Source organism: Gordionus sp. m RMFG-2023, chromosome 3 (assembly GCF_954871325.1).
Source record: "Gordionus sp. m RMFG-2023 chromosome 3, tfGorSpeb1-WG-v2, whole genome shotgun sequence".
Taxonomy (NCBI): domain Eukaryota; kingdom Metazoa; phylum Nematomorpha; class Gordioida; order Chordodea; family Parachordodidae; genus Gordionus; species Gordionus sp. m RMFG-2023.
The window spans coordinates 8,616,595-8,643,538 of record NC_088777.1 but is presented as its reverse complement, the minus strand read 5'-3'; the positions used below and the strand labels follow the sequence as shown (position 1 = coordinate 8,643,538).

The 26,944-nt window shown below is 25.6% G+C and overlaps 2 protein-coding genes across 4 annotated transcripts in view; one reads left to right on the top strand and one right to left on the bottom strand.

Annotated features, from left to right (window-relative positions):
• LOC135927190 (tyrosine 3-monooxygenase-like) overlaps positions 1 to 23,487 on the bottom strand; it is a 29,968-nt gene extending 6,481 nt beyond the window's left edge. Inside the window, exons 1-9 of one of the 3 annotated variants that reach the window (XM_065463141.1) lie at positions 23,289 to 23,487; positions 6,927 to 7,022; positions 5,933 to 6,152; positions 3,994 to 4,121; positions 3,130 to 3,439; positions 1,436 to 1,527; positions 606 to 673; positions 336 to 389; positions 99 to 244 (exon numbers count right to left, since the gene is read on the bottom strand). In XM_065463141.1, the coding sequence (XP_065319213.1) occupies positions 99 to 244; positions 336 to 389; positions 606 to 673; positions 1,436 to 1,527; positions 3,130 to 3,439; positions 3,994 to 4,121; positions 5,933 to 6,152; positions 6,927 to 7,022 (1,114 nt within the window). In that variant the 5' untranslated portion in view covers positions 23,289 to 23,487. Of the gene's footprint in view, positions 1 to 98; positions 245 to 335; positions 390 to 605; positions 674 to 1,435; positions 1,528 to 3,129; positions 3,440 to 3,993; positions 4,122 to 5,932; positions 6,153 to 6,926; positions 7,023 to 7,185; positions 7,288 to 23,288 lie in introns of those variants that run through there. The other 2 variants (XM_065463142.1, XM_065463143.1) reach the window with 2 other exon arrangements.
• On the top strand, positions 15,757 to 16,428 carry LOC135926691 (uncharacterized). The gene has a single exon (XM_065462623.1). It carries the CDS (start codon positions 15,757 to 15,759, stop codon positions 16,426 to 16,428), a length of 672 nt encoding a protein of 223 aa, XP_065318695.1.
• Positions 23,488 to 26,944: the final 3,457 nt, after the last annotated feature.

Genomic DNA, 26,944 nt, shown 5'->3' with positions numbered 1-26,944 from the left:
AAAATTTTAATGTATACTATAAGTCTTATAGGAAATAAATTAATAGATTAGGATTAAATGCCATTAAAAATTATTAAGTTATTTTCTAAAATGTATACTTTTCAAAAAATTGGATAGATCCTCTAATTGTGGGACAACTGTTGGCCGAAAAATACCTTCGTTTTCCAATAATTCAAACACTCTATTATATTCTTCGCAAGCGTGGTGCATGTGCAAATCTTTGCATTTTTTGTATATGAGCGACCTATAAAAATTGTAAAAAAAATCATAAAGGATTAAATGAACTTATAGAATTTTCGATATGTTTGATTTGAATTAAATGAGAATGTTTTTACCATGTTTTGATTTCTCCCGGAGTATAGTTTACCCTAGGTATAGGGCCATCCGTGCTATAAAATATAATTAATCAGTAAACATAAGTGTTATTATTAATAGAAACTTTAAATAATATATTAAATAGATTTTACATCGATATGAACAAAAGCTGACCTAAAACTGTACTGATACTTTTAGTTTTACCATCTTTGATATTAGTAGTCTTAATTTCCTATTATTTTAATATATAAAATATCTTATATTTTATAATAAAATATTCGAGTATTTACAATTTATAATCGAATGCCATTTTAACGATACTCCCCCTTCTGTTTCTGTATTCTTTATCAGCAAAGCCCTGTAATATGTGCAATTAGGCGATATAAGATTTAAAGATTAATTATTAAATATTGACATATGTTGCTAGGTAAAAGTATAATAAACTACAACTATTGAAATTTATTTGTAACAATACTAATATATTATTATATAATTACTTTTCAGAAGGACAATTCTCAACATCTCTATTTTTTTAAATATTTCTATTTATTAGTTCAATCAAGCATTTAGAGAAAATGTTTACATATAAATAATTTTAAATTTTTTCTACTTTATTTCAATATTTGATATGCTTATAATTACATATATTTTTTAATAATATTTATAAATATAAAAAATTTTGTTTGATCTTTTCCCCTAAATACGCTGATGAATACAGTATTAAACTAAATGGTTTTCCTATCCACATGATACTTTATCATAGCTCTTGAGATCTTATTAATTAACTTCAATTACTGTTAAGTTCATTTGTAAATTTTAATACACCTTTTTAACTAATTTTTGTGAAATATATTTAACCTTAAATTAAATTTTAAATAGTTTAATATTTTTTTATTATTTTTGTTAATTGTATACATTTATGGCAAAGATATTGCAAAATAATCAAGATTTTTATTTATTTTAAAAAATCATTATGATCACAATTTTATAACATAGGGAAGGAAACGATAATTTTATCATATAAATTTATGTGGTTAATATTATCTTATTTATTATTATATTCCTATACAATAATAAGAATAATTATATGATAAAAATAAAATATTGTTTAGAAACCAACCGGATGTGAGCAATGCAATTCAGGCTCGAATTTTACTAAGATGTGATTGCACAAGTCTAAATCCGATATATGTTTCGGTACCCATATATCCTCTTTTTTTATTTATTTATAAAAAGATAATAAACATATAATTAAAAATAAAGTATCCTCTTTCTAGCTTATATCATGTTTAACCGTTAATATAAATGAATCTAAGCCCATGAACGAATTATTGGTTATTCGATTGATATTTTATCAAAGATAGTTATGGAATAAAGAAAAAAAGTGTTATATATGTTTATATTAAGTTTTTAGTTTTATTTTAATGATATTTGTTTTAATTTTAATGTATTTCGGCAATAACAAAAATTTTATACGATTTATATTTATATTTATAATTATATTTAGTTTTGTTTTTATTATTTTATTGACTTAAATATCATTGTTTATTAAATCGCATTTTTTTTATTATTGCGTAACTTAGATTGATTATTATTTACTTATTATTTTTATATCTAATTATTGATAAATATAAAAGAAAAATGTTTTTGAATTTGAGATAGATATATATTTTGAAATGTGATTTATGATACTTATGATATTTTATGATACTAATAAATTTATAGAAAAATATTTGATTATGATTTAAAAAAATTTGTTTTACTATCCATTCGAACACCTCAATCCCCTATCTATAACATGGTGGCTGCCTTGGCAGCTCCGAGGAGAAGATGGTATCTCTTGTTTAATATATCATCGATACTTTAAATTAAATATTAATTATCATGGCAGCGGATTTCTTCCTTTTTTCTTTGAAGGTGAACATAAATAATAGCTGATTCTTACTTATCAATAAAGGAAATATAAAGTAAAAGGATATCTATAAAAAATAAAAATAAATGTTTTGTTACAATATTTTTGTTTGATAAAGATACTAAAATGGATAATAAAATAAATTATTTAAAGATTATATAAATATATTAAATTTAGTAAAAAAAATTTTTATAAAAAGAAAATTAATTTAAAATTTCCTCTATATGATTATGTCTAGCACCAAGGGTGATATCGAGATAACTCGCGATATACATTCGATTTTAAAAATTAATGATAGATGAATAAGTTAAGCGATAGCAATAAAGCAATTTTTATAACCCACCCGAAAGTATATATCAAAAAGTCGAGGCCTTGACGAATTTAAGTCTCAATTTAAGTGTTAGTTTTATTTAAATGATTTTGTTTTAGTTTTAATGTTTTACGGCAATAACAAAAATATTATACGATTTATATTTAATTTAGTTTTGCTTTAATTATTTTATTATTTAACTTAAATTCATTTTATATCATAATTTAAATTACATTTTATTTTATTTTATATTGCGCAACTTCGATAATCGATTATTATTTTCTACTCATTATTATTGTATCGATTAAAAAGATGTTTTTGAATTTGAGATAGATATATATATTTTGAAAAAATGTTATTTATAATACTTAAGATATTTTATGATAGTACTTTGATACGAATAAATTTTATAAAAAAATATATGATTATGATTCAAAGAGATTTGATTCACAATACTATCTACTCGAACACCTCAATTCCCTCTTAAATAACAGAAATTTAAATTTATTTTTTTAAAAATGAGAGTAATCAAAAAAAAAATGTGAACCACAAATATGTAACATAATAAAAAAAAAATGTTATAAAAAAAAACTTTTTGAATCCATTTCATCTGATACATCTAGTGGCGCTGCTAATTTTTTTCTGACTATATTTTTTTGACCGATACTAGCTATGAACTTTATCTTGCCTTCAAACTTTTCCTTTAAAAATTTTGTGACGCTAGTTAATAGCCTTCTGTCTTTTACTCCAAATCTGATTTTTACCAAGATATCCATAGTTAAATTTATATTTCTGTTATCATCGTAATCTACATTCCCTTTCCCATTAGCTTTTACATCTAATAAATCTTCATCTCTTTTATTAAGTCTAGTGTCAACATGAACTATATTGTATTTGTATTTCTATTATTACATATATCAAAAAAAATATATATAAGATAACTTAATTAAAATTTAGCACCCATTGAATAATGATAGTAATTTTGAACTATATAAAAACTATTTCTCATTAATTGATTCCTGTTTATATGTCACCGGCAAAGTGTGTAATCATTCAATATCTGTAATATTTTAAAAAAATTGTCAGAATTTTATAGTGTAAGTATTTTATACAAACTCTAATGCATTTCCTTCTAAATCAAATATTCGAGATTTAAAAAAAATTAACAAAATAAATAATTTTAAGTTATAAATTAGCAAATTATTTCGCTGAGCCCTTTTTCAAAACTTAGAAAAATTTGATTATGCCTAAAAGATCCAGTGTGTGTTGTGTAAAATACATATATCCATTAAATTTAATTTGGTCTGAAATCAGAAACTTTTGAGTTATTTACTATTTATATACTAATTACAAGGATTGGCCAAAAATATTAATCAGGTAATAGATATTTTGCAGGATCAAGCACATTAAAGGTATATATATTTATATTGATAACGAAAGGTTCGTGAAAATTAACCTTAGAAGCCGTTAGCAATTCGTTTAAGGCGTGAGTTAGTTCATTTTGGATGCCAAGTATTATGAAAGTTATGTTACTTCCTTCGTCATCATAGATCTCTTGATTATGCAACTTTTTACCTTGATTACCTATTAATAGTCAAATATAATGTGTAATTTTTTTAATATATATTTTTTAATGATTCAGTCTAAATGTTTGTTTTCAAACTTAAATAAACCCTTATGTCGTGAGATTTAAAATAGAGTCTTACATTTTTGGGATGTTAACTCTAACAATGTAGAGACCAAAAATTTTCATCATTTTAGACATTTATTCGGAAACATTCCTGGGAACAAAATTTAGAACGCTCACTAAATCCCGGAAATTTATAATTCATAATATTCGAAATATCAATAGAAAATCTTAAAAATATTGAATTCTTACAAGATAATTCATTTTACCTTTAAAGAAAATTATAGTAGAATATTTATTTATAACTCTATTACAAAATTACATAAATCAGGATAATTTTCATTTGTTTATTATTAATATATTTAGAAAACCTATATAATATATTCTAAAGTATGCAATGCTTCCATTGTATTTCCTGGAGAATTATCTATAAAAATGAATCTTTCATACCATTTAAATTCTGATATAATTGACGTTCAAATGAATTTATATCCTCTGAATAAAACATAGCTCAATATTTTTTTCAATATCAAGATTTGATATGTCCTCAGATCAGAGAGTTTTATAGAGCCATTTAATAAATCACAAATCATTCTTTGATTTGAGTGAAAATTAATCCAAGTGGAATAAAAATGCTTATTTTATAATAAACCTCAATTGAGTCCACATTAATATTGGAAATATTTGTTTGTCGGTAAAGTCGAGCTTGTGAAGCTCAAAATTATATAATTTCGCGATTACCTCAACAATCATATAAATCTCGAAAATTCCTCGATATTATCTCATAGTCTTCTAAGTTGTAATATAATAATATTCGTGATCCTCATAACTTCAAGCAAATCATTTTTTGAAAAATATTGCATAAAATTGTTGTGTATTAATACAATGAAAGAAATCGGCAGTCATATTAAATCTAATAATGTATCAGCTTCAGATAAATGTGTTTTAGGAGAATCTGATATTAAGGGTATACAAAATAGGATATTATAGATACAAAAAATTCTGTAATAGCTTTATGTCGAAGGCTTCATCTTATAATACAAGCTATTTGGAATTTCTTTTTTCCTGTAGCACAAGAAGGTTTTATAAGGAGTTATATGAAAAATTTATAATAATCTCATTTTTCTAAAGCAGTCATTATCAGAAATAATTATCAAATTCTTTGGATATCTAAACATTTCAAACACTCTAGTTCTAATCATAGTTATTAGTATAGAGATAAATTAAATCGAATTCTTTTGACTTATAAAATTTTCTTTTACCATCAATGTTTATTAAGGTTTAAAAAAAATGTAAGAAATTGTACTTTAAATTTTCGCGGGATAAAACTCTCCTTACAAAGGTTAGTTTAGGGAATGTCTCATGAGGAAGACAGATTTTCAATCAGTATGAGAAATATGCAAAAAATTTTTTCAGTCGTTGAATCTCCACGACCTTTATCATTACACAAGATTCATTATTAGTAATAAAAAAAACATTATTTTTTATTTTACTGTACAATTTTTTTATTTTTACCGATCAAAAACTAATGAAGAAATTTTGAATCTAAAACGAAATTCATTTATATTAAGCAAATCAAATATTTTATAATGGTACAAAAAAAAATATTAATAGTGATAATGGAATACTAAGAATTTCGCTAGCGGTTTTAATTACCCCAAAATAAAAAATGGCTATTTGGTACAGCCGGGGCTGAAATCAAATGCGGCTTAAAATATGTTAGGAAAATAAATATTAACGCAATAGATTAAAGTCATTTATTATTTACTATCTGAATAATTGTGATCATTCGGAATATCGCCATTTTTAAGCTTGCCCTCAATTATCTGGTGAACCATCTCAAATGCAGCACTATTTATATTGTCTATATTATCTTCCTCGGGAGAAGTGGGTGGAGAATTGGAGGAAAATATATCGTCCCCTTTATGAAATGTCTCTTCAAACAGCGCATCCCCTATTAGGGTTCGAATGTGACTAGAATATCCGCACTATGTTGAGTATAAATTTGTTACATATAATATGATTTAGAGCCGCTGAATCGGCCTGTTAGCCCGGTCGGATCAATAAAATTAGGCCGAGCCCGTGACCTATTAAATTAGATATATATTTATCATATTCTTCCTTTTTTTTGCCTGGTTGAATATTGCAAATTAGGTCCATGCGCACCACAGCCGAGTTTATCGACTGAACCCGTAATTATTTTTGCCAGTTCGTATGAATTGTACAAGTTTCCCTGCGTGACATGTAGTACTTTTTTTAATAAAGGAAAACGGACCGGCCTGCCCAGCAAAAATATCTTGAACAATTTATCCAATAAATTTTGCGGTTCGGATTTTCAGAATATGGGGCAGATCGGACTACGCCGGCCTCTAACAATTATAAAATAAATTTAAAAAATTTTTTTTTAAAATATCATGATGTAGAAAATTTTTTATATATTAATATTAATATCACATTATATAATAAATAGAAATAAAATAGATGATCCTCATTAAATTGTAAGAGCCCGCGCTTGGACCTAAGAAGAAAAATTCTATCAGGTTACGGGTGGAGATCGGAGCAGTTGATTTTACAGATCTCAATTATGATTAATTCATATTTTTTTAAAAAAATTAGAGTCATTTCGAAAAATTTTAATTAATACCACGATTAGTCAGTCAAATATTTGCATTATAAAATAATCAGTAAAATTAAAATATGATATTGTTTAATAAAAAAAAAGCAACCATAAAAAAGATATAAAATAGTAGTAAAATACTAACATCAACACTATAACTTTTAGTTAATGATTGGTTATGACTGTCATTAAACGTCTTATCCGATCCCTCATTGAATCCATTCAACAGAACCTTGCTCATCTTGATAAACAATATAATAGGCGAGATTGATAATTAATACCAAAAAATTGATCGATATTAAATAATTGTTTCAAATAAGGAAAATTCTATTAAATTTTACATTAGAAAATCTAGATAATTTTTTTTCCATTTTGAGTGGATTCTAAAAATCAATATGATTTACTTGAATTTTATTTGGGAATCGAAATAGGTATTAAATCTGATAAAAAATTTTACAGATTATTCTATAAGTCAAAATAATATATATTTTTGTAGAATAGGTAAAAATTATTTACTTTTATTGATTATGAAAATTAATTTTAATCTTTAGTTTATGTTATTATTATTCATAAATAACATTTAGTGTTGTTTACAGGTAATGAAAAAAAAATATTTAAATTTTATATTTTCTTTTAAATAATAATAATAATAAAAATTATTTGGGTTTTTTTTAAAGGTTAATTTGATTTTCTTAAAATTTTTTTATATTGTTTCAAAATATCATGATTTATTTTAATAACATAATAAACATTTATCTTTGAATATTTAATTAAGGACATATGTATTAAAAAAGATTATAAACAAATAGATTTCTTTGAATATGCGACGCAATCCTCCAAATAATGAATGATCTCGACATTCATTTATTTTTGATGATAATTTTAAATTTATAGAACGGGTGGGCGGGCTTAAGGAATAAAGAAAGAAAATGAGAAAGAGAGAGAAAGAAAGAAAGAAAGATTTGTTTTGTGGGAATTTATTAATTTGATATATTGAATTTAGGATAATTGATATTTTTATGAAATATAGTTTAATGGTTTTGTAAAAATTTTTAATGTATGGAACCGAAACCAGAACTATTTTATGTTGCAGTTTTACTTTACAAAAAAATGCATTATGCAAATCGTAAACAAAAATAATGTTTTATTAAAATATCCCCGTCTATGTAAATGAGAAAAAAACGCGTGAGATTTGTAGATTTTTTCATACTTTAACAGTTTTAACAAGTGGGATGTAGAACTTTTTATTCTTCGCTAGTGAGACTATGTAAATGTTGATTAAAGAAAAAGGATATATAATGGAGAAATTATGATGCGAAAAAGAGGATTATTATTTTAACTAAAATTTACTTTTAATTTTTTAATTTAATTTTATTTTATTTTTTTATGATGTTTACTATTATAATTTTGAATAAAGAATTAAAGTTGATTTTATGATTTCGTAATTCCTAATTATTATTAATTTCCTTTTATATATATATATATTTGTTTTCTATTTTTATATTTAGGTTTTGATGCACAATGACAACCATGTCGTTGTGACAATGGTGCCGAAGAGCGGAGGAGATCGGCCCTTAACAACCTGCAGTCTGTGACCGGTGGGACAACAAGGAGATGGGTCAAACTGTATTCTAATACAAAAAAAAAAATTCCAGAAGAACGTAAGAAAAATATATAAATAAAGATGAAAAGGAAATATTATGTTGTTAAGATTATGTTTATGTAGGATATAAAATCTAAAATTAAAGACAAAGGTAACAGTCATGGTAGATAGAGATAATTGTGTTTAGTTATTTAAAGGTGATAATTAGGAATTTTATATTTAGAAGTTACTGGTAAACTAAAAACCAATGGAATTTTGAAACTAATAAAGACTATGATATTTTAGATTTTAGAATTATTATCAAGTGATCACTAGAAATAACTTTGACAAAGAAATAGAAACATAAATTGCGAAAGTTAATATTTAACTAATAGGTTGCTGAGATATAATAATTAAAAAATTCGGTGAATAAGATTAGAATATAACTTTAATGCCGCAATCGAGCTCAATTTGAGATCGGATTTTTATTTTGAATCATGAATGAGATTTAAGAAGAATCATACAATATTATTCTAATAATACAAAAGGAAAAACATGCTTTAATTGAAGATTTTTTTAAAAAAATTTATGAAGAATTTTTATTTTTAGTGCATTCAAAAAAAAATTCATTTTAAAATACATATAATTTCTACACTAAAGTTGTCCGGCTAGACCTGACCCCGTTTTTTAAACCAGAAGTATATCCTATGGAAAAATAGCCAATAATGGAGGATTTAGGTTTCATTATCTTCTTATTAAATCAATAACCACAAAATTTAGTTTGAAAAAAATCGTATTTATGAATGAATATGATCATAGTAGAAGATCATTTAATCACTAAAATTATAAGCAAAATAAATATTTTAACAAAATTTCCTGCAGATCCACTTTGTTCATTGTTTACTAAAGAAACCGATATTAATTTCATGATTATTTCACACATATTTTTATTTAAGTAATCAAGGAAAAAGAAAGAAAGGTAAATAAATTAAAATTTTTTGGGGTTTGGCAACCGGAACCAGTAACTGAAGTTATCAAAGTAAAATTTTCAAAATATTTATTTAAGGTATAATTATCAAATTTTTTTAATTAATTAAAATTTTTTTAAAGAATTATCAATTAAACGGTTACTTTTTAGCCTTTCTAAAAAAAAATTATATAAAAATGTTAATCTAAGTAAATAATTGAAAACCCAACTTCATCCATATTATTTTATCTTGTTGTCACTTAAGATTATCATATAATTTACTAACATCTTTATATTATCATTTATGACCCTAGATAACCTCGCGAATTCTGGGTTTCTTATAAATATAGCTGGATTGTTTTCATTAAAAATAAATCCTTGCTTAAAAATGGACGGTTAATACGCACCACGTTAAAACTTACCTGGGATCTTCACATTTATTCAAAAGTCAATTTTAAGGTAATAAATTGACATAAATATTGGCAATGTATTTATAAATGATAAAATTGATATTAATCTCAGAGCAACTTTTATAATATAAAATATTTACTAGAAATGTAAAAAATTTAGAAGTTACATTTGAGGTGCTAAAATTTGAATTTGCATTTAAAAATTCTCAAGAGCATATTTTTGGTTGCCAAGTCAACGTATATCAATTTTCTAAATAGACTTTTAATAAATATTAATCTCGTCGAATCGAATCTATTATATATCATCCCCTAAAAGATGAAACGGATTATTAATCCTGAATTTACACTCAGAACCATCGGATTGACAAGGGAATCTTTTCGACGGTCACAGATTCTTTTCGAAATTCACGATTTCTTAAATATATCAGAGGCCTGCAGACCCGGCTCTGTTTATTTTTTAAAAATTTAAATATACCCGGGCCGAGCTTAAAAATTTTTTTTTTAAAATACCCGTGTCGGGCCTAAAATTATTTTTTTAAAAATACCTAAAATACCTGGGTAGTGTTGCATATTTTAAAATCGAATATTTTAAAAAGCCATTAATAGCTATAAAAATTAAAAATAAGTGTAATATATTTTAAAAATCGGGCTTGGCCAAAAATTTTCCTATAAAAAAATCTAGGCAGGACCCGGCCCTACCTTTGCAGGTTTCTATTATATATATCATAACCAAATTTAGTAGTATATATCCAAAAAAATAAACATATTTTTTTGGTGAAACATTTTTGGAACCATTTAGGCATCTGACCTAAAGACTTGAATTTTCTGTAAGTTATAGAATATGTATTATTCTGCCCTGCAAAATCAAATTTTTAAAGATTAAAAAAAAAACTCTTAAAGCATTTCTGTTATTTCCAACTTTAAATCATATATTTTTTCGAAATTTTTGTATTATTTGTTTTTAGGAAAATATATTTAATCATGTGTAGAATATCTATCCTTATTTATTTTCAAGGAAATCTTGCAAGATGTGATATTGCATGGCTAATAAATCTGATTACGCAAATCGACTTTTAACGTAATAGATATTTTAAAAGAGAGTTTATGAAACCTGATAAAGCATTTCTAAAAAAAAAATTAAACTTTTAAATATAAAACAATAAATATTAAAAGGTTATTACCATAACATAAAGTGTTTTTTAAAATATTATACAATGAAATTATAAAAAAAATTGATTCTGATTTATTTTGCTATTAATTTTTTTCCCTGTTTATGTTGCAAATTTCTTATAAGTGCTTATAATTTGTTAGTTTTTATATTTCCGAAACGGTTTATGATAATAAAAGCTCACAATAGTTTAAATCGCTTATACCTGAGAAAGAAGGTAATTTTGGTATATATTATAAAAATATATTTCTTTTAAAAAATTGATCAAAATCTATTTTCTTTTATACTAATTAGATATTTACCAAAGTGTTTAGTAAACGGATTTTGCCAATATTTGGTTTAGAAATTATTTAGTTATAGTTTTATAGTTTCTTGTCTTAAATTCTCCTTGGGTCGACTCTCTCTTATTGTTCTCAAGTTTCCGATTAGATTCTCTTTATTATAAGTCATTTCTAACTAATTATGACATGTAACTGATATGGTGGCTTAAGCAGGAATTTAAATTCCGATATAGATTCACTAAAAAAGTAAAATATATATAAAAGATCCAAGATACATTTTCGATACTAATTTTTTTTATAAAATTAGCATAATATAAATTAAAAATCTTATAATAACCCATTTTTGAAATGAACAACAAACAAAATTATATCAAAAAAATTAAAATACAGAATACATCCGAAATACGCTATAATTCATAATATCATTTGGCATTCTCTATTTTCAAGTATAAAAATGACGTTAATATTAGTTATTAATTTACTAAAACAATGGCGCAACCTAAGCGCCTGAGGGTAAAAAAATATTCAATTATAAGTTTACCAAATTTAACGTAAACCAATCCATATTATTTTGGTGTTCACTTGTTCCAAAAAGGCCACTAACCTAATTGACTACTTTGTTGCTAACGCTACTAAATTATAAAAGTCAGAGCTTCAGCCGCTAGTACATGTAGGCTAATGGTGGGGGGTAGGGGGGGGTCTAATTATAAGTAAAATACCTTTTATATTTAGTAGACGCCGTTTTTTTATTTACTGCTACCACAGTCCAATTATAGGGTTTATTTTAAATATACATATAATTTAAACATGTTATAATATAATCAGTGAAGATGAAATATAAGATAATTGTCATAATTGGTATCGCGTCATTACAGAGAAACTTTTACAGAGAAAACAATTATAGAGAAACTTTTACAGAGAAAATCATTATAGAGAATGTCGTTTATAGAGAATTATTTTATAGAGAATTATTTTATAGAGAATTATTTTATAGAGAATTATTTTATAGAGAATTATTTTATAGAGAATTATTTTATAGAGAATTATTTTATAGAGAATTATTTTATAGAGAATTATTTTATAGAGAATTATTTTATAGAGAATTATTTTATAGAGAATTATTTTATAGAGAATTATTTTATAGAGAATTATTTTATAGAGAATTATTTTATAGAGAATTATTTTATAGAGAATTATTTTATAGAGAATTATTTTATAGAGAATTATTTTATAGAGAATTATTTTATAGAGAATTATTTTATAGAGAATGTATTTTACAGAGAAATTTTTATAGAGAAAACAATTATAGAGAATGTCGTTTACAGAGAATGATTTTATAGAGAATGATTTTACAGAGAATGTTTTTATAGAGAATGATTTTATAGAGAATGATTTTATAGAGAATGTATTTTATAGAGAATTATTTTATAAATTTTATTTAAAGAATATGATTATTTTATAAAAAGAGAATTATTTTATAAAAAAAAATTATTTAAAGAATATGATTATTTTATAAAAATTTTTTTTTAAATATGATTAATTTATTAAAAATGTTTTAAATTTTTTTGTAAATTTATGTGCTCTGCATAGTCAAAGGGGGAAAAAAATTATATGAAATATTATTAAATATTAAAATTACCTTATATAAGCGAATTATTGGGCAGTTTTTATTGTAAGGAAATTATTACAATCGGCAAAATATTAAGAGTTAAAATATAAAATTATAAAAACACTATTTTCGAATTTTAGAAAGTTTTTTTATAATCTTATATCGTGTTTAAATAAAATTTTAGAAGGTTACAATTATATTAGTATCAAGTGGATAGTAAATTCAGGGCAATCAGCTCTGTATAATATTATAATGTAAAAAAATATAAATTTATTATTTAAATATATTTATTAAGAGTAACTAGTTACTTTGGACAGTTACTTTGTATAAAATGTAGTCAGCTATAGTTAGGATTTTTGTAAATGTAACTAGTTATAGTTATCTTGTATCAAATCTACTTAATTTAACAACACTTATGTTATTTTAATTCTTCTTATAATATTATTTTTCCTAAAAATTTTAAATTATAGTTGTGAAACACGGATAATTCTTTCTTTAGTTAAAATATATTTTTCACCTTAATCGTACAATCAATGTGCTATATCAAAATATTTTTATGGCATAATTGTTTGGTTATCAATTGAAAACAATCTATGTTATTTTATATAAACGGCTCTCTATCATTGTTTTTTCTATAAATTTTTTTCTATATAATTGTCTTTTTCTGTAAATTTTTTCACTTTTTTTTAAAAAATTATGGCTGAATTTATTTTAAGTAGTCGAAACAATCAGTTACTACTTCTTGATTTTTACCTCTTTCAAAAGGAAAAAACATCAAATCAAACAACCTATTGGAGTTGTATTCAATTCCATGTGGATGAATGCAGTGGGCGTGCCCGAACTAAGAACGGAATACCTATATTCCACAATAAAAAACATAATCATGTACCAGACATTGCTGATATTGAAGCAAGAAAGAGATGAATAAAATCAAACAAGAGGCTTCTAGTACCCAATCTCTGCCCAATAATATAATGGCCGATATATCTAGCAATATATCTATAGCCGCCATTGGGAAAATGCCTAATTGTTCCTTAATTAAAAGGACAATTCAAAGAAAAAGACGCCAAGTAGGAAGAGCGCCTGCCGTTCCCTTAAGCCTGATTGACTTGGTCATACCTATTGAATATCAATTATCCAATAATGATGAACAATTTTTGTTATATGATAGTGGTCATCATGATCACCGATGCCTCATATTTTCGATCATAAAAAATTTAAAATTTTTATCAACATGTGATAAATGCATTGGCGTACGAAGCGGGGGGGGGGGTGGTGAGGGGGACAAATCCCGCCCCCCCAAAGCCAAAAAATGCAGATGCCGATATATTTTTCAAAAATATTATTGTTTATATTAATTTATATTTGTTAATATTTATTCGTATCTCATATTAAATATATATTTTATTACATTTATTATCACATTCATAAGTTATTTTATCAATTAATTTCGATTTCAAATTTTCCGCCTTAATATTTACTTATTATTTTCAAATTTTTAGTGGCGTAATATTTATCTACCATTTTCAAATTTCTAGTCAAATAATAATTATTTCTGAAACTTCTGGTCCAACAGGGAAAAAGAAATTGCAACCTCAACGAGATAGAGCCTCTTCTATCAAGCACTAACAGCTATTAAGGAGTTAGGCCAATTATTTGTTATTACTGAAATATCACAATGGCCTGAAAGAAATATTTCCTCAGAAGCAAGAAAATTATTGGATTCAATGCTTATTCCAAATTTTATTTCTCATTAGAATGTATTATTTAACTATTTTAAGTATTACTTTTCAAAAACATGACAAAGGAAATTAGGGCGTTGATGAAGATTTTCATATTTTATTGTTGAGTCAAAAGCAGAGCTATACGTGTTTAATATTTGTCTCCCTCGACTTGTAGCAAGGCAAGCTCATCGTTACAACATTAATATATGATCTGTAGAAGAGTATATCTTAGATGCAGATACATTTATAACCCAAATAAATGAATTTTTAATTCATCATGCAGCACTTACATCTGCAAATATTACTTCCACAAAAGCCTTCCCAACCTTTTTCAGATGGTGATAGAAAAAAAAATATTTGTTAGATTTTTATTATGAAATTGATAAAGTATCTTATGATGCCCTACTAGCTGAATAACTATGTTTATAAGATTAACTATAGTTGATATAGTCCCAAAAAATGCTATGGATGCTCTGCATTATTTCAAACACATTTTAGATTAAATTCCCAATTTTTAAAAATTTTCAGGCTCGGCCATGCTTTTTTTAAAATAAAATTTTCAGGCCCGGCCCGGTTTAAAAAAAAAATAAATTATATTTATTTTTGATTTTTATAGCTAATAATAACGATTTCTAATATAGGCTGTTTTAAAAAATACAGCCCGGCCTGGGTGTCTTTAAAAAAATAATTTAGGCCCGGCTTGGGTGTTTTTTTAAAAAAATTCAGGTCCGGCCAGGGTGTTTTTTTAAAAAAATTTCGGGCCCGGCCCGGGTATATTTTAAAAATTTAAATATTGTCCGGCCCAGGGGCCGGGCCAGCAGGTCTCTGAAAAACATACCAAGAAGTACAACATGTGAAAGTAGATTGAAAGGTTTGGATCTTTTGAATATTCATAGGCATTTGGCGACAAGCAAGGATGAGATAATTGAAAAATTAGCTCAATCCCAACGAAGATTGGATTTTACATTGTAAATATATAACATACAAAATACAATTATTCCTAAGAAACTTTTTGTGTAAAGGCTCAAAAAATTCAAATTTCTATTTTGGGTCATTTAAGTGATTCTTTACATATAATTTTTTTATAATTCACATTAATTTAAAATTGTGTATTAGGAATAGTTATTAGTCCTAATAAATTTATGCTTGATATTTTTAAAAAACAATAATATTTCTCAAAAAAATTTATTATCCCCCCCCCCCAGATCAAATTCCTGCGTACGCGCCTGGATAAATGGTATCAGATGGCACATTCAAGACATGTCCTCCTCTCTTCCAGCAAATATACACCATCCACGGGATGAAACATAAAACCATTATCCCAGCTATTTATGTCCTGATGGCATCACGTCGCCAACAAGATTACCTTAATATTTTTAATCAAATAAATTTCCAAATTTTTTTAAATCCTAAATTCATCATGATCGACTTTGAATTAGCAGCCTTATCTGCTTTTATACAGTCGTTTTTACTGACTGCGATCCGCGGGTGCCTGTTTCATATGTCGCAATGCATATGGCGCACTGTTCAAAAAAATTCATTAATTTGCAATGCATATAAAACGCAAACAAATTTTGCTATGTTCATAAAAATGTTAATGTCACTGGCATATGTACCAGTGGAGGATGTAATTCATGGATTCGAGGAATTATGTGCCTCTGAATTCTATCAAGAAAATAGAAATATTCTCGCCCCCTTGATAGAATACTTTGAAGAGACGTGGATTGGAAAAATGATAGCTATGGAGAGGAGGTCGCCAATATTTAGCATTTCTCTATGGAATTGCTACGAATCAACACTAGCTGGTGAACCGAATACCAATAATTCAGTAGAAGGCTGGCATCAAAGTTTTTCGTCTCATATAAGTTCCCATCATCCAACGATCTTGAAATTTATAAAGAGTTAGTAATTATATTATATTAAAAACTTTTCCATTTTTAGCTCTCAAAGACGAAGATAGTCCGAATTGTTACTAATTGGAACAATACTCTTTAGGATTAATGGCCCCGCTGTCAAAGAAACAATATCGTGAAAGATCCAATAGGATTTTTCTAATTGTTGAAGATTTTTATTCAAGAACTATGCTGGATTATTTAAGGGCTTTATCCCAGTCTCTTCAAAGTATTCTATCAAGGGGGCGAGAATATCCCTATTTTCTTGATAGAATTCAGATGTACATAATTCCTCGAATCCATGAATTACATCCTCCACTGTTACATATGCCAGTGACATTAACATTTTTATGTACATAGCAAAATTTGTTTGCGTTTTATATGCATTGCAAATTAATGAATTTTTTTGAACAGTGCGCCATATGCATTGCGACATATGAAAGAGGCACCCGCTGATAGCAGTCAGTAAAAACGACTGTTTAAAAGCAGATAAGGCTGCTTCAAAGTCGATCATGATGAATTTAGGATTTAAAAAAATTTGGAAATTTATTTGATTGAAAATATTAAGGTAATCTTGTTGGCGACGTGATGTCATCAGGACATAAATAGCTGGGATAATGGTTTTATGTTTCATCCCGTGGATGGTGTATATTTGCTGGAAGAGAGGAGGACATGTCTTGAATGTGCCATCTGCATACCATTTATCACATGTTGATAAAAATTTTAAATTTTTTATGGTCGAAAATATGAGGCATCGGTGATCATGATGACCACTATCATATAACAAAAATTGTTCATCATTATTGGATAATTGATATTCAATAGGTATGACCAAGTCAATCAGGCTTAAGGGAACGGCAGGCGCTCTTCCTACTTGGCGTCTTTTTCTTTGAATTGTCCTTTTAATTAAGGAACAACTAGGCATTTTCCCAATGGCGGCTATAGATATATTGCTAGATATATCGGCCATTATATTATTGGGCAGAGATTGGGTACTAGAAACCTCTTGTTTGATTTTATTCATCTCTTTTCTTGCTTCAATATCAGCAATGTCTGGTACATGATTATGTTTTTTATTGTGGAATATAGGTATTCCGTTCTTAGTTCGAGCGCGCCCACTGCATTCATCCACATGGAATTGAATACATCTCCAATAGGTTGTTTGATTTGATGTTTTTTCCTTTTGAAAGAGGTAAAAATCAAGAAGTAGTAACTGATTGTTTCGACTACTTAAAATAAATTCAGCCATAATTTTTTAAAAAAAAGTGAAAAAATTTACAGAAAAAGACAATTATATAGAAAAATTTTTATAGAAAAAACAATGATAGAGAGCCGTTTATATAAAATAACATAGATTGTTTTTAATTGATAACCAAACAATTATGCCATAAAAATATTATGATATAGCACATTGATTGTACGATTAAGGTGACAAATATATTTTAACTAAAGAAAGAATTATCCGTGTTTCACAACTATAATTTAAAATTTTTAGGAAAAATAATATTATAAGAAGAATTAAAATAACATAAGTGTTGTTAAATTAAGTAGATTTGATAAAAGATAACTATAACTAGTTACATTTACAAAAATCCTAACTGTAGCTGACTACATTTTATACAAAGTAACTGTCCAAAGTAACTAGTTACTCTTAATAAATATATTTAAATAATAAATTTATATTTTTTTACATTATAATATTATACAGAGCTGATTGCCCTGAATTTACTATCCACTTGATACTAATATAATTGTAACCTTCTAAAATTTTATTTAAACACGATATAAGATTATAAAAAAACTTTCTAAAATTCGAAAATAGTGTTTTTATAATTTTATATTTTAACTCTTAATATTTTGCCGATTGTAATAATTTCCTTACAATAAAAACTGCCCAATAATTCGCTTATATAAGGTAATTTTAATATTTAATAATATTTCATATAATTTTTTTCCCCTTTGACTATGCAGAGCACATAAATTTACAAAAAAATTTATAACATTTTTTATAAATTAATCATATTTATTTTTTTTTATAAAATAATCATATTCTTAAATAATTTTTTTTTATAAAATAATCATATTCTTTAAATAAAATTTTTTATAAAATAATTCTCTATAAAATACATTCTCTATAAAATCATTCTCTGTAAAATCATTCTCTGTAAAATCATTCTCTATAAAATCATTCTCTATAAAAATATTCTCTGTAAAATCATTCTCTATAAAATCATTCTCTGTAAACGACGTTCTCTATAATTGTTTTCTCTATAAAATAATTCTCTATAAACGACTTTCTCTATAATTGTTTTCTCTATAAGTGCATTCTCTATTATTGTTTTCTCTATAAAGGTTTCTCTGTAACATTCTCTGTAATGATTTCACTGTAATGACGTGGAACCGTCATAATTATTATTTTAAAATTCATTGTATATTATGATTTCATGATTACAAAAGGGTGGGGTAGGCGACTGCAATGAATTTATTGGTCAAAAAATAAATTATTTATTTATTAAAATTTCCATTGTTTTAATCTTTAAAGAGCAAAAATTTTTTTAAAGGATAAATTGATCAAATTTTACCTAAAAGTTTCAAATATTTTTTATAATAGTTTTTAATATATAATTAAATCTTTTATAATTTCTATACATAAAAAATATTTCTCGTTTGAAATTACAATTTATTTTTAAAATTAATCTTCAAAATATTTGCTCAAAAAATTTCTGAAGATTTTTGTTCAAATTCTAATACAATTTTAAATTTGGCAAACCATAAAGAAAACAGATTTTCGCGAAACTTTTACCACGAATGTTTATTAAAGCTAATTGCTTTCATAGATAAACTTTTGCGGCTAATCCACATTCGCAATGTTATTTAGATTTTTGACATTTTGGAAAGAAAATGTGACACTAACTTAATGAGTGACTACGTTGAAAATGAAACGATTACCTTATATTATTTATACAATAGTGATATAAAAAATCATATTGATAACTATTTTATGAAAGGGAATTGAGAATATGAGTAAATTCATATTAAACGAATCCTAATTATTTTCCAGCTAATTGAGAAAAAGTTTTTTTAAATTCTCTCCCATAAATATCAAAAAGTTGAGAAAAATGTTTAAAGGCAAACAAAAGTTTATTTAATTTTCTATTAATTACTTGAAACCTCGAAACTTTGAGGGGTGAATTTTTAGAGCGAATTTCAGATTTAGATTATTTAAAAGGAGGCCTGCCTGTCTCAAAAAATAGTATACTTTAAAAATGAAAAATCCAGCATAACTGTAAAATTATGATAGTATTTTGTTTAATATCACAGAAACTTCTTTCTTTTTTCTGTCTGTCTTTCCTTCCTTACTTTCTTCCTTCCTTTCTTAATTTAGGATAGGGGGTATGAACAGTTGCTTTTAAATTTCACTGATTCGGGATAAAACCATAATGGTAAACATTATATGGTTTAGAGTTAATCGATAATGTTTTAAAAATTAAGTTAAATTTAGTTTAACTTTAACTACTTTTTGTGTTTATAATTTTGGTTAGCAATTTTATTTGAGAAATCTTTTTCGAAAATATATTTTCCAGGAAATTTTTTTTATTTAGTTGATTTTCTCAAAATTTTTAAATTTTATTCGGGGAATTCTATTACATGGATGATATATTTATGAATTTTTTTTACTCCAATTTTAATTTTAAAAAATATATATTATTTTTAAAGATCCCCTAGATTCCCTATATCAAATGGAGTTAACCTTAAACTAAATAACAAGATATTTAGTTCTATATTTTCATTTTTATTTTTATAATAACTTTTTTCCCTTGCAATATATATATATCAGAGACCTGCAGAGGTGCCATTTGCATTGCCCGGCCCAGATTTTTTAAAATATAATTTATTTATTTTTAATTTTTATAGCTAATAGACGATTTAAAATATTTGGTTTTAAAATAGGCCCAACCCGGGTATTTTTTTTAAAGAATTTTTTTTACCTAGGGACTGGGTATTTTTAAAAAACTCGAAGCGGGCTGGGCCGAACAGGGCTTGCAGGTCTCTGATATATAATACGAAACAGATAAAAATAATGATAAAAAACATTTTAATTTTCTTGCAAAAAAATAGTAAATTATTTTACCATCATGGGCAAATTCTGATATATGCCTCTAGCAAATCCTAACAGAACGAAAGATAAAAAATATTTTATATACTAGCCCTTACCTAAAACCTCGATAAATATACGAAGGGGGGGGGGGAAGGTTAGCCTTGATAATAAAGTATTTTTTTTACACAAATTAAATAATTATAATAGGATAGTTATTTCAATTTAAAAAATCATGAACGTTTACCTTTAATTGTCGCTAAAATAATTGTTGTATATTAAACAAAATATTTTCGCCAATTTTATCAATTATTCTAGAATTCTTTTTGTATATCAATTTTGCAAGCTGTAGATATAAATGTAGTTTAAGCCGCTATAATTTATCCTAATCTATTACTCATCTCATATAATCTAGAAGTTTAGATGACTTCATGCTTAAGGTGTGAATAGTTATTATTTGGCTAATAATTTGGTTGCAACTTCTATAACGCCACTTGAACTGACCTATTCAATGGCTTGTAACTTCTAAGACTATCCCAAATAAATTTTCACGGTGGTGGACAGAGTGGCTTATTTTTATGTTAAGCAAATTAGTATTCATACAATATAAATGGTATTTTTGGCAAAAGTTATTTTTTGGCAACTATGACTTTTTTTAAAGAAGGCTAAGGTTAAAATTTTAAATAAAATATAAAATAAGCCATCAATTATCAATTTATAATATGTGAAAATATTTTTTCCGGGTTTAATAACTTAAAATCAAGGAATAAATAATAAATTGTTATAAATTAACAAGAAAAATCTAAAATTTTTAAAATAAGGGAAAATTTACAAATATATTATATCCTTTTGGCAAATTTAAATTTCAAAGTATAACAGGTAAAAAGTTGCTTTTTACATTATATATTTGATTGACAATAGTAAAATTTTCCCTTTAAAATTTTGTTAATAGTTTTTAGCATTATGGATAAATTTATTTTTTATAAAAAATATTATTTGTTTTTCAGGTATAGTATAGATATGTGCTTTTCTTTGTAAGAACTAACTTAGATTTAACAAGGCTGAGTGAGGATTTAAATGAGAAGAAGATAAGGTTTTGCCTCTCAGCCTTTATTTGACTGGACTTTGATCGGGTCTTGCCGATTGCGCATTTTAATTAGAAATTTTGTTTTCAGTATTTCTTATTTTCTCTTTGTTATTTTATTTATTGGTATAGCACACTGGATAGCTAATTTTGAGGGACGTTAAATGTTATATCAATGTAGACTAATAAATTTCAGCGCACTAGTGCAATAAACTACTTGCTTATGTAGCGAAATTCAATAGAAAGTTCCTTGTTAGGTTAAATCTATCTACCGCCAAAAATTTTGACAAATTTATTGTCCACCATAGGCGTATCCAGGATTTGCTAAGGGGGTAGAATTTCTTTTTCTCCAAAAATTTTATTGTTGGTCTTAAGATCAACTTATTGTAGATCTTTGACTACATAATATTTTTATAAGAATAATTTAGGGTTTTCGCTTATTTTTTTATAAAAATACTTTTTCTAAAAATTTTAAATTATAGTCATTAAATAGTCATTAACCTTTACTGATTTTGCAGTAATATATTGAATACATATTTGAGGGAGAGGAAATGAGAGAGAAGGGGGTGTAGGGGAGGGTATTTTTATTAGCTTAAAATGATATTTACGAAAACAAGCAAATTTTAGATGTGGGGGAATTATTATCCTCCCCCCTTTATTGTACGCCTGTTGTCAATTTATGCTAAAAACACTATATATGTTTTATACTATAACCACAATATTAGAGTAGCTGATGCCCTTATAAATATGCCATTAGCCCTACAGAAACAATTCCGATGCCTTGATTTCTGGTGAGCATAGCCTTTCTAAACTTAATTTAATAGAGGAACTGGGATCCTGTTTAGCGCAAATATGGCTAGTCATTTTATCTTTTATTCCCAAGGAGATTTACATGAAATCTTCTCTAGATTGTTCAGGTATGAAGGTATATATTATAATTTGTAAAGAAAAAAACAATAATTAAATAATTTGCTTATGATTTTATACGTTGCCCTAGTAAAGTTTATGATTTATATTTTAACTATTCATATTTGTTAAACAACCATTTGTATTATAACTCACGATTTTAAATGCTCTAATATTAGGCTTTCTGTATTTTAAAAATAAATATCTGAAGAATTTAGATATAACCTTAGTAATAAAACTCAATTTTAGATCATTTGGTTGTAGATTACCTCCTAAATATATCTTAATAATGTTACTTTATCCAATATTGCACAAGCATGCTATATGCAACTGGTACAGGTAAATAGCGAATGTAGAAAAGGTATTTCGTATGTTAGCCTATTAATTTGTCAACAATTACAAAATTATAAAGTTAAAACTTTTGAATTTAGAGCCGAAACGTTAGTACTACCATAAGACTTAAGTTCATATTATATATATTTTCTTCCCGATAACCAACATTAGATTTTTATCCTTACCCAAATATATATATTTTTAGAAGAGTAAATAGTGGCCAATTTATACATTTTTAAAATAGATGTAGCAAACCTTTCATAGCGAGTTATGGTGATTATACTTCTTAGTGAAAAAATTAAATTAAACTATTTTTTTACAAACCTATATCAATATTTAAAAAAGCAGTAAATTAAAGTTTGTGACAAAAAAATTATATAATTGATAAAAAATAATATGAATTAATGAATAAAGTGTGAATCATAATTTATATTTAGTTTATAATTTGGTTTCACCTTGTTTGACTCCAGAACTGACCGATTCGATGACTTGCAAAGTCTGCTATCCCACAAGCAATATTTTCACTGTGGATTTACTGGGTGGATCTTTTTTTTGGTAGGCAAATTAGTATTCATATCATACAATATAAATGGTATTTTTAAAAAAAGTATTTTTTGGCATAAAATAATTTTTTTTAAGAAAGCTAAAGCCAACAATTTTATATAAAATAAAAAATAAGCTCTCAATTATCAATTTTATGTGAAAATATTTATCCGGGTTTACCAGCTAAAATTATTTGGACAGTAATCATATAGGTAATAAAATTCATTATGGAATAAATAATAGCTATAGATTAATAAAAAATAATTTATACTTTTTAAAATAAAGGAAAACTTACAAATATATTATATTCTTTTGCCAATTTGAAATTTCAAAGTCAGGTGTAACATTGCTTTTTACATTATCTAATTGAATGATGTTAATTAAAATTTTCTCTCTAAAATTTTGTTATGGTTTTTAGCATTATGCATAAATTTTTTTTTTTTAAATATTATTTGCCAGTATTTTTGAGGTATAGATATGTGAGTTTTTCTTTGTAAGAACTATCTTAGATTTGACAAGTGATGGAGTGAGGATTTCTCAATGGAAGAAAGGAATAAGATTTTACCTCTCAGCTCTTATTTTATCAAACTTTGGTCGCGTCCAGCCGATTTCGCATATTAATTGGAAATTTTGTTTTCAATATTTCCTAATTTCTCTTTGTTATTTTTTTATGGCATAGCACACTGGATAGCAAATTTTGAGGACTGCGAAATCTTATGTCAACTTAGACTAATACATTTCAGGGCACTTGAAACTGATTTTTAGTTCAATATACATGTTTTTCTTATGTAGCAAAATTCAATGGAAAGTGCCCTTGATAAATTTATCATCCTAACTAAAAAATTTGATAAACTATTGCCAACCATAGGCGTATCAAAGATATGTTAAATTAGGAGGGGGGGGGGGGGGGGTATTTTTCCCCATAAATTTTATTGTAGGTCGTTAGGTCCATTTATTGTAGGTGTCTTTAGCTATATTATAATTTTAGAAGTAGGGTTTTCACTTATTTTTTTTTATAAAAATGCTTTTTCTAGAATTTTTAAATTATAATCATTATTTTTAAAAGTCACTTTTAATGATTTTTCCTTCAAATTCTTTTTTTTACAATAATATATTTTATACATTCTTGAGGGAGAAGAGATAGAGGAGAGGGGACATTTTTTATATGCTTAATATAATATTTATGAGAATAGGAAATTTGCGATGTGGGGGAATTATTCTCCCCTCCCCCTCAATTTTGTACATCTGATACCTACATATACTAAACACAATCCTATGTACATTTAATTCTCTAACCACACTAATAAAGTAGCTGACGCCTTTTTGAATATGCCACTCGCCCTAAAAAAAATTCCGATGCCATAGCGCCTGGTGAGCATAGACTTTCTAAACTTAATTTAATTGATGAAATGGATCCTGTTTAGCGCAAAATTGGCTAGTCATTTTATATTTATTTACCAAGGAGATTTACATGGGATCTTCTTTAGATTGATCAGATATGCAGGTATATATTATAATTTGTAAACAAAAATACAATAATTGAATAATTAAGTTTATGATGTATATTTTAATTATTGATAAACCATTTGTATTATAATTCACGAAATGTTTTAAATGATGATTTAGTATTAGGCTTCCTATATTTAAAAATAAATATCTTAAGAATTTAGATATAACCTTATTAAAAAACTTAATTTTAGACCCTTATGTCGGAGAACATCTTTTAAATATATTTTAATAATGTTACTTTAGCCAATAGGGCATACTCATGTTACATGCAACTGGTGTAGGTAAATGGCTAATGTGGAAACAGTATTTAATATATAAACCTATATTTGCTTAAAACAATCAAAAAACTATGAAGTTAATACTTTTGAATTTTGAGCTGAAATGTTAATACTACTATCGAATTTAGTTCATATTCAATGTATTTTTTTCCCAATAACCCACATTATGCCTTTATCCAACTGTATAATATTCTTATTTAAACTAAATATATATATTTTAAGGGATTATATAGTAGCCAATAGATAGATATAAAAAATGCTGGCAGAAAGCTTCTATAGCTATTTATGGTGACTATACATATGCTGAAAAAAAAAAAAATTAAACCATTTATATAAAAACCTATATTAATATTAAAAAAGCATTAAATTATGTAATTTATAACATAATTGATATAAAAAATAAAGTGAATTTATGAAAATAAAATAAAATTTTAATAATAAGTAACAACTTAAATCTTATAAATTATCTTTAATTAATTATATTGGTGATGATTAGTTACTATAAAACTGTTTTTTTAAATTTGGGTGAAGGGGATTCAAGGTGAAAGGGAATCCTTCTTTTCAAACACACGGACACTTAGATGGCAAGCTAAAAACAAAAGTAACAAAGATTTTAATGTTTGGAATGAGTAAAGGCTAACGTTGGAGAAATTGACATGGGTATGGATACTTTTGACAACTGCAAATTAACCATAAGAAGAAGAGATATGACTTCAGCATCAAATCATATAATCTAAAAAACATGCCGATAAGCAAATAAATATGCCGAGGAGCAAAATATATGATTATGATATATAATATATAAAAAAAAATGATGATAATATGTAAAATATGTGAAGGGCAAAAATTATGATAAAGAAATAATTCTGATAATTAAGCTGATAAGCTATACATATGATAATATAACCCCAACCTTTACATGACAGGATATGTAATGGAAGCAAAACCCGCCCCACCCCACCCCTCAAAAACCTACCTGCACCCCTAAAAAATTTTATCCGCCTTCGGCGGCGATATTTACACATTATTAATTACACGTTTTTATGGTACTCCCTTATTATATTTTAAATGGAATAATTTAAATTATCACTATACTACCAACTATATTGTGAATGTAAAATAGTTATTTTACAGAAGATAAATTAAATTTTCAAAAATACTCATTTTAAATGAATGCGTTATTATTGTATATTTTATGGCATGAATATGAGTTTACTGATAGACCTTTAAATTATATTTAAGAAGATAGCAAAATACTTTCCAGAAGTAAGTTTTTATTTGAAAAATAATGACTATGATTGTATGCAATATATAGATATGGTCAATGTTTAGTAACATTGTATTTAATAGGTCTTTAATAAAAGTGTAAGAATTTTTTTTACAGCATTATATTTTGCCGTGTTTCATCTAAGAATTTAAAACTCAATAATTAAACGTTGATTTTAACAAAGATATTGAAATTGAAGATATATAAATATATAAATAAATTACCTAATTGAAGATTCAATTTTATTTAAATTTTTTAAAATTAATTTTTCTCTTATAAAAAATGGTATCTTTATTAACCTTAGATAATTTTATAACTTAACATTATAATGTTATATCGCATTATAAAATATAATTTTATTTTGTTATATTTTATTTTGAATAATATTATAATACCTTATTATATTTCAGCATATAAAATTTTATATAATTTTAATATAATGTTTTTTTAATAATAATAAAGACTTTCTTAGACAACCTGCCGTTATGCTTCTAACCAGTGACGAAGCGTCAAG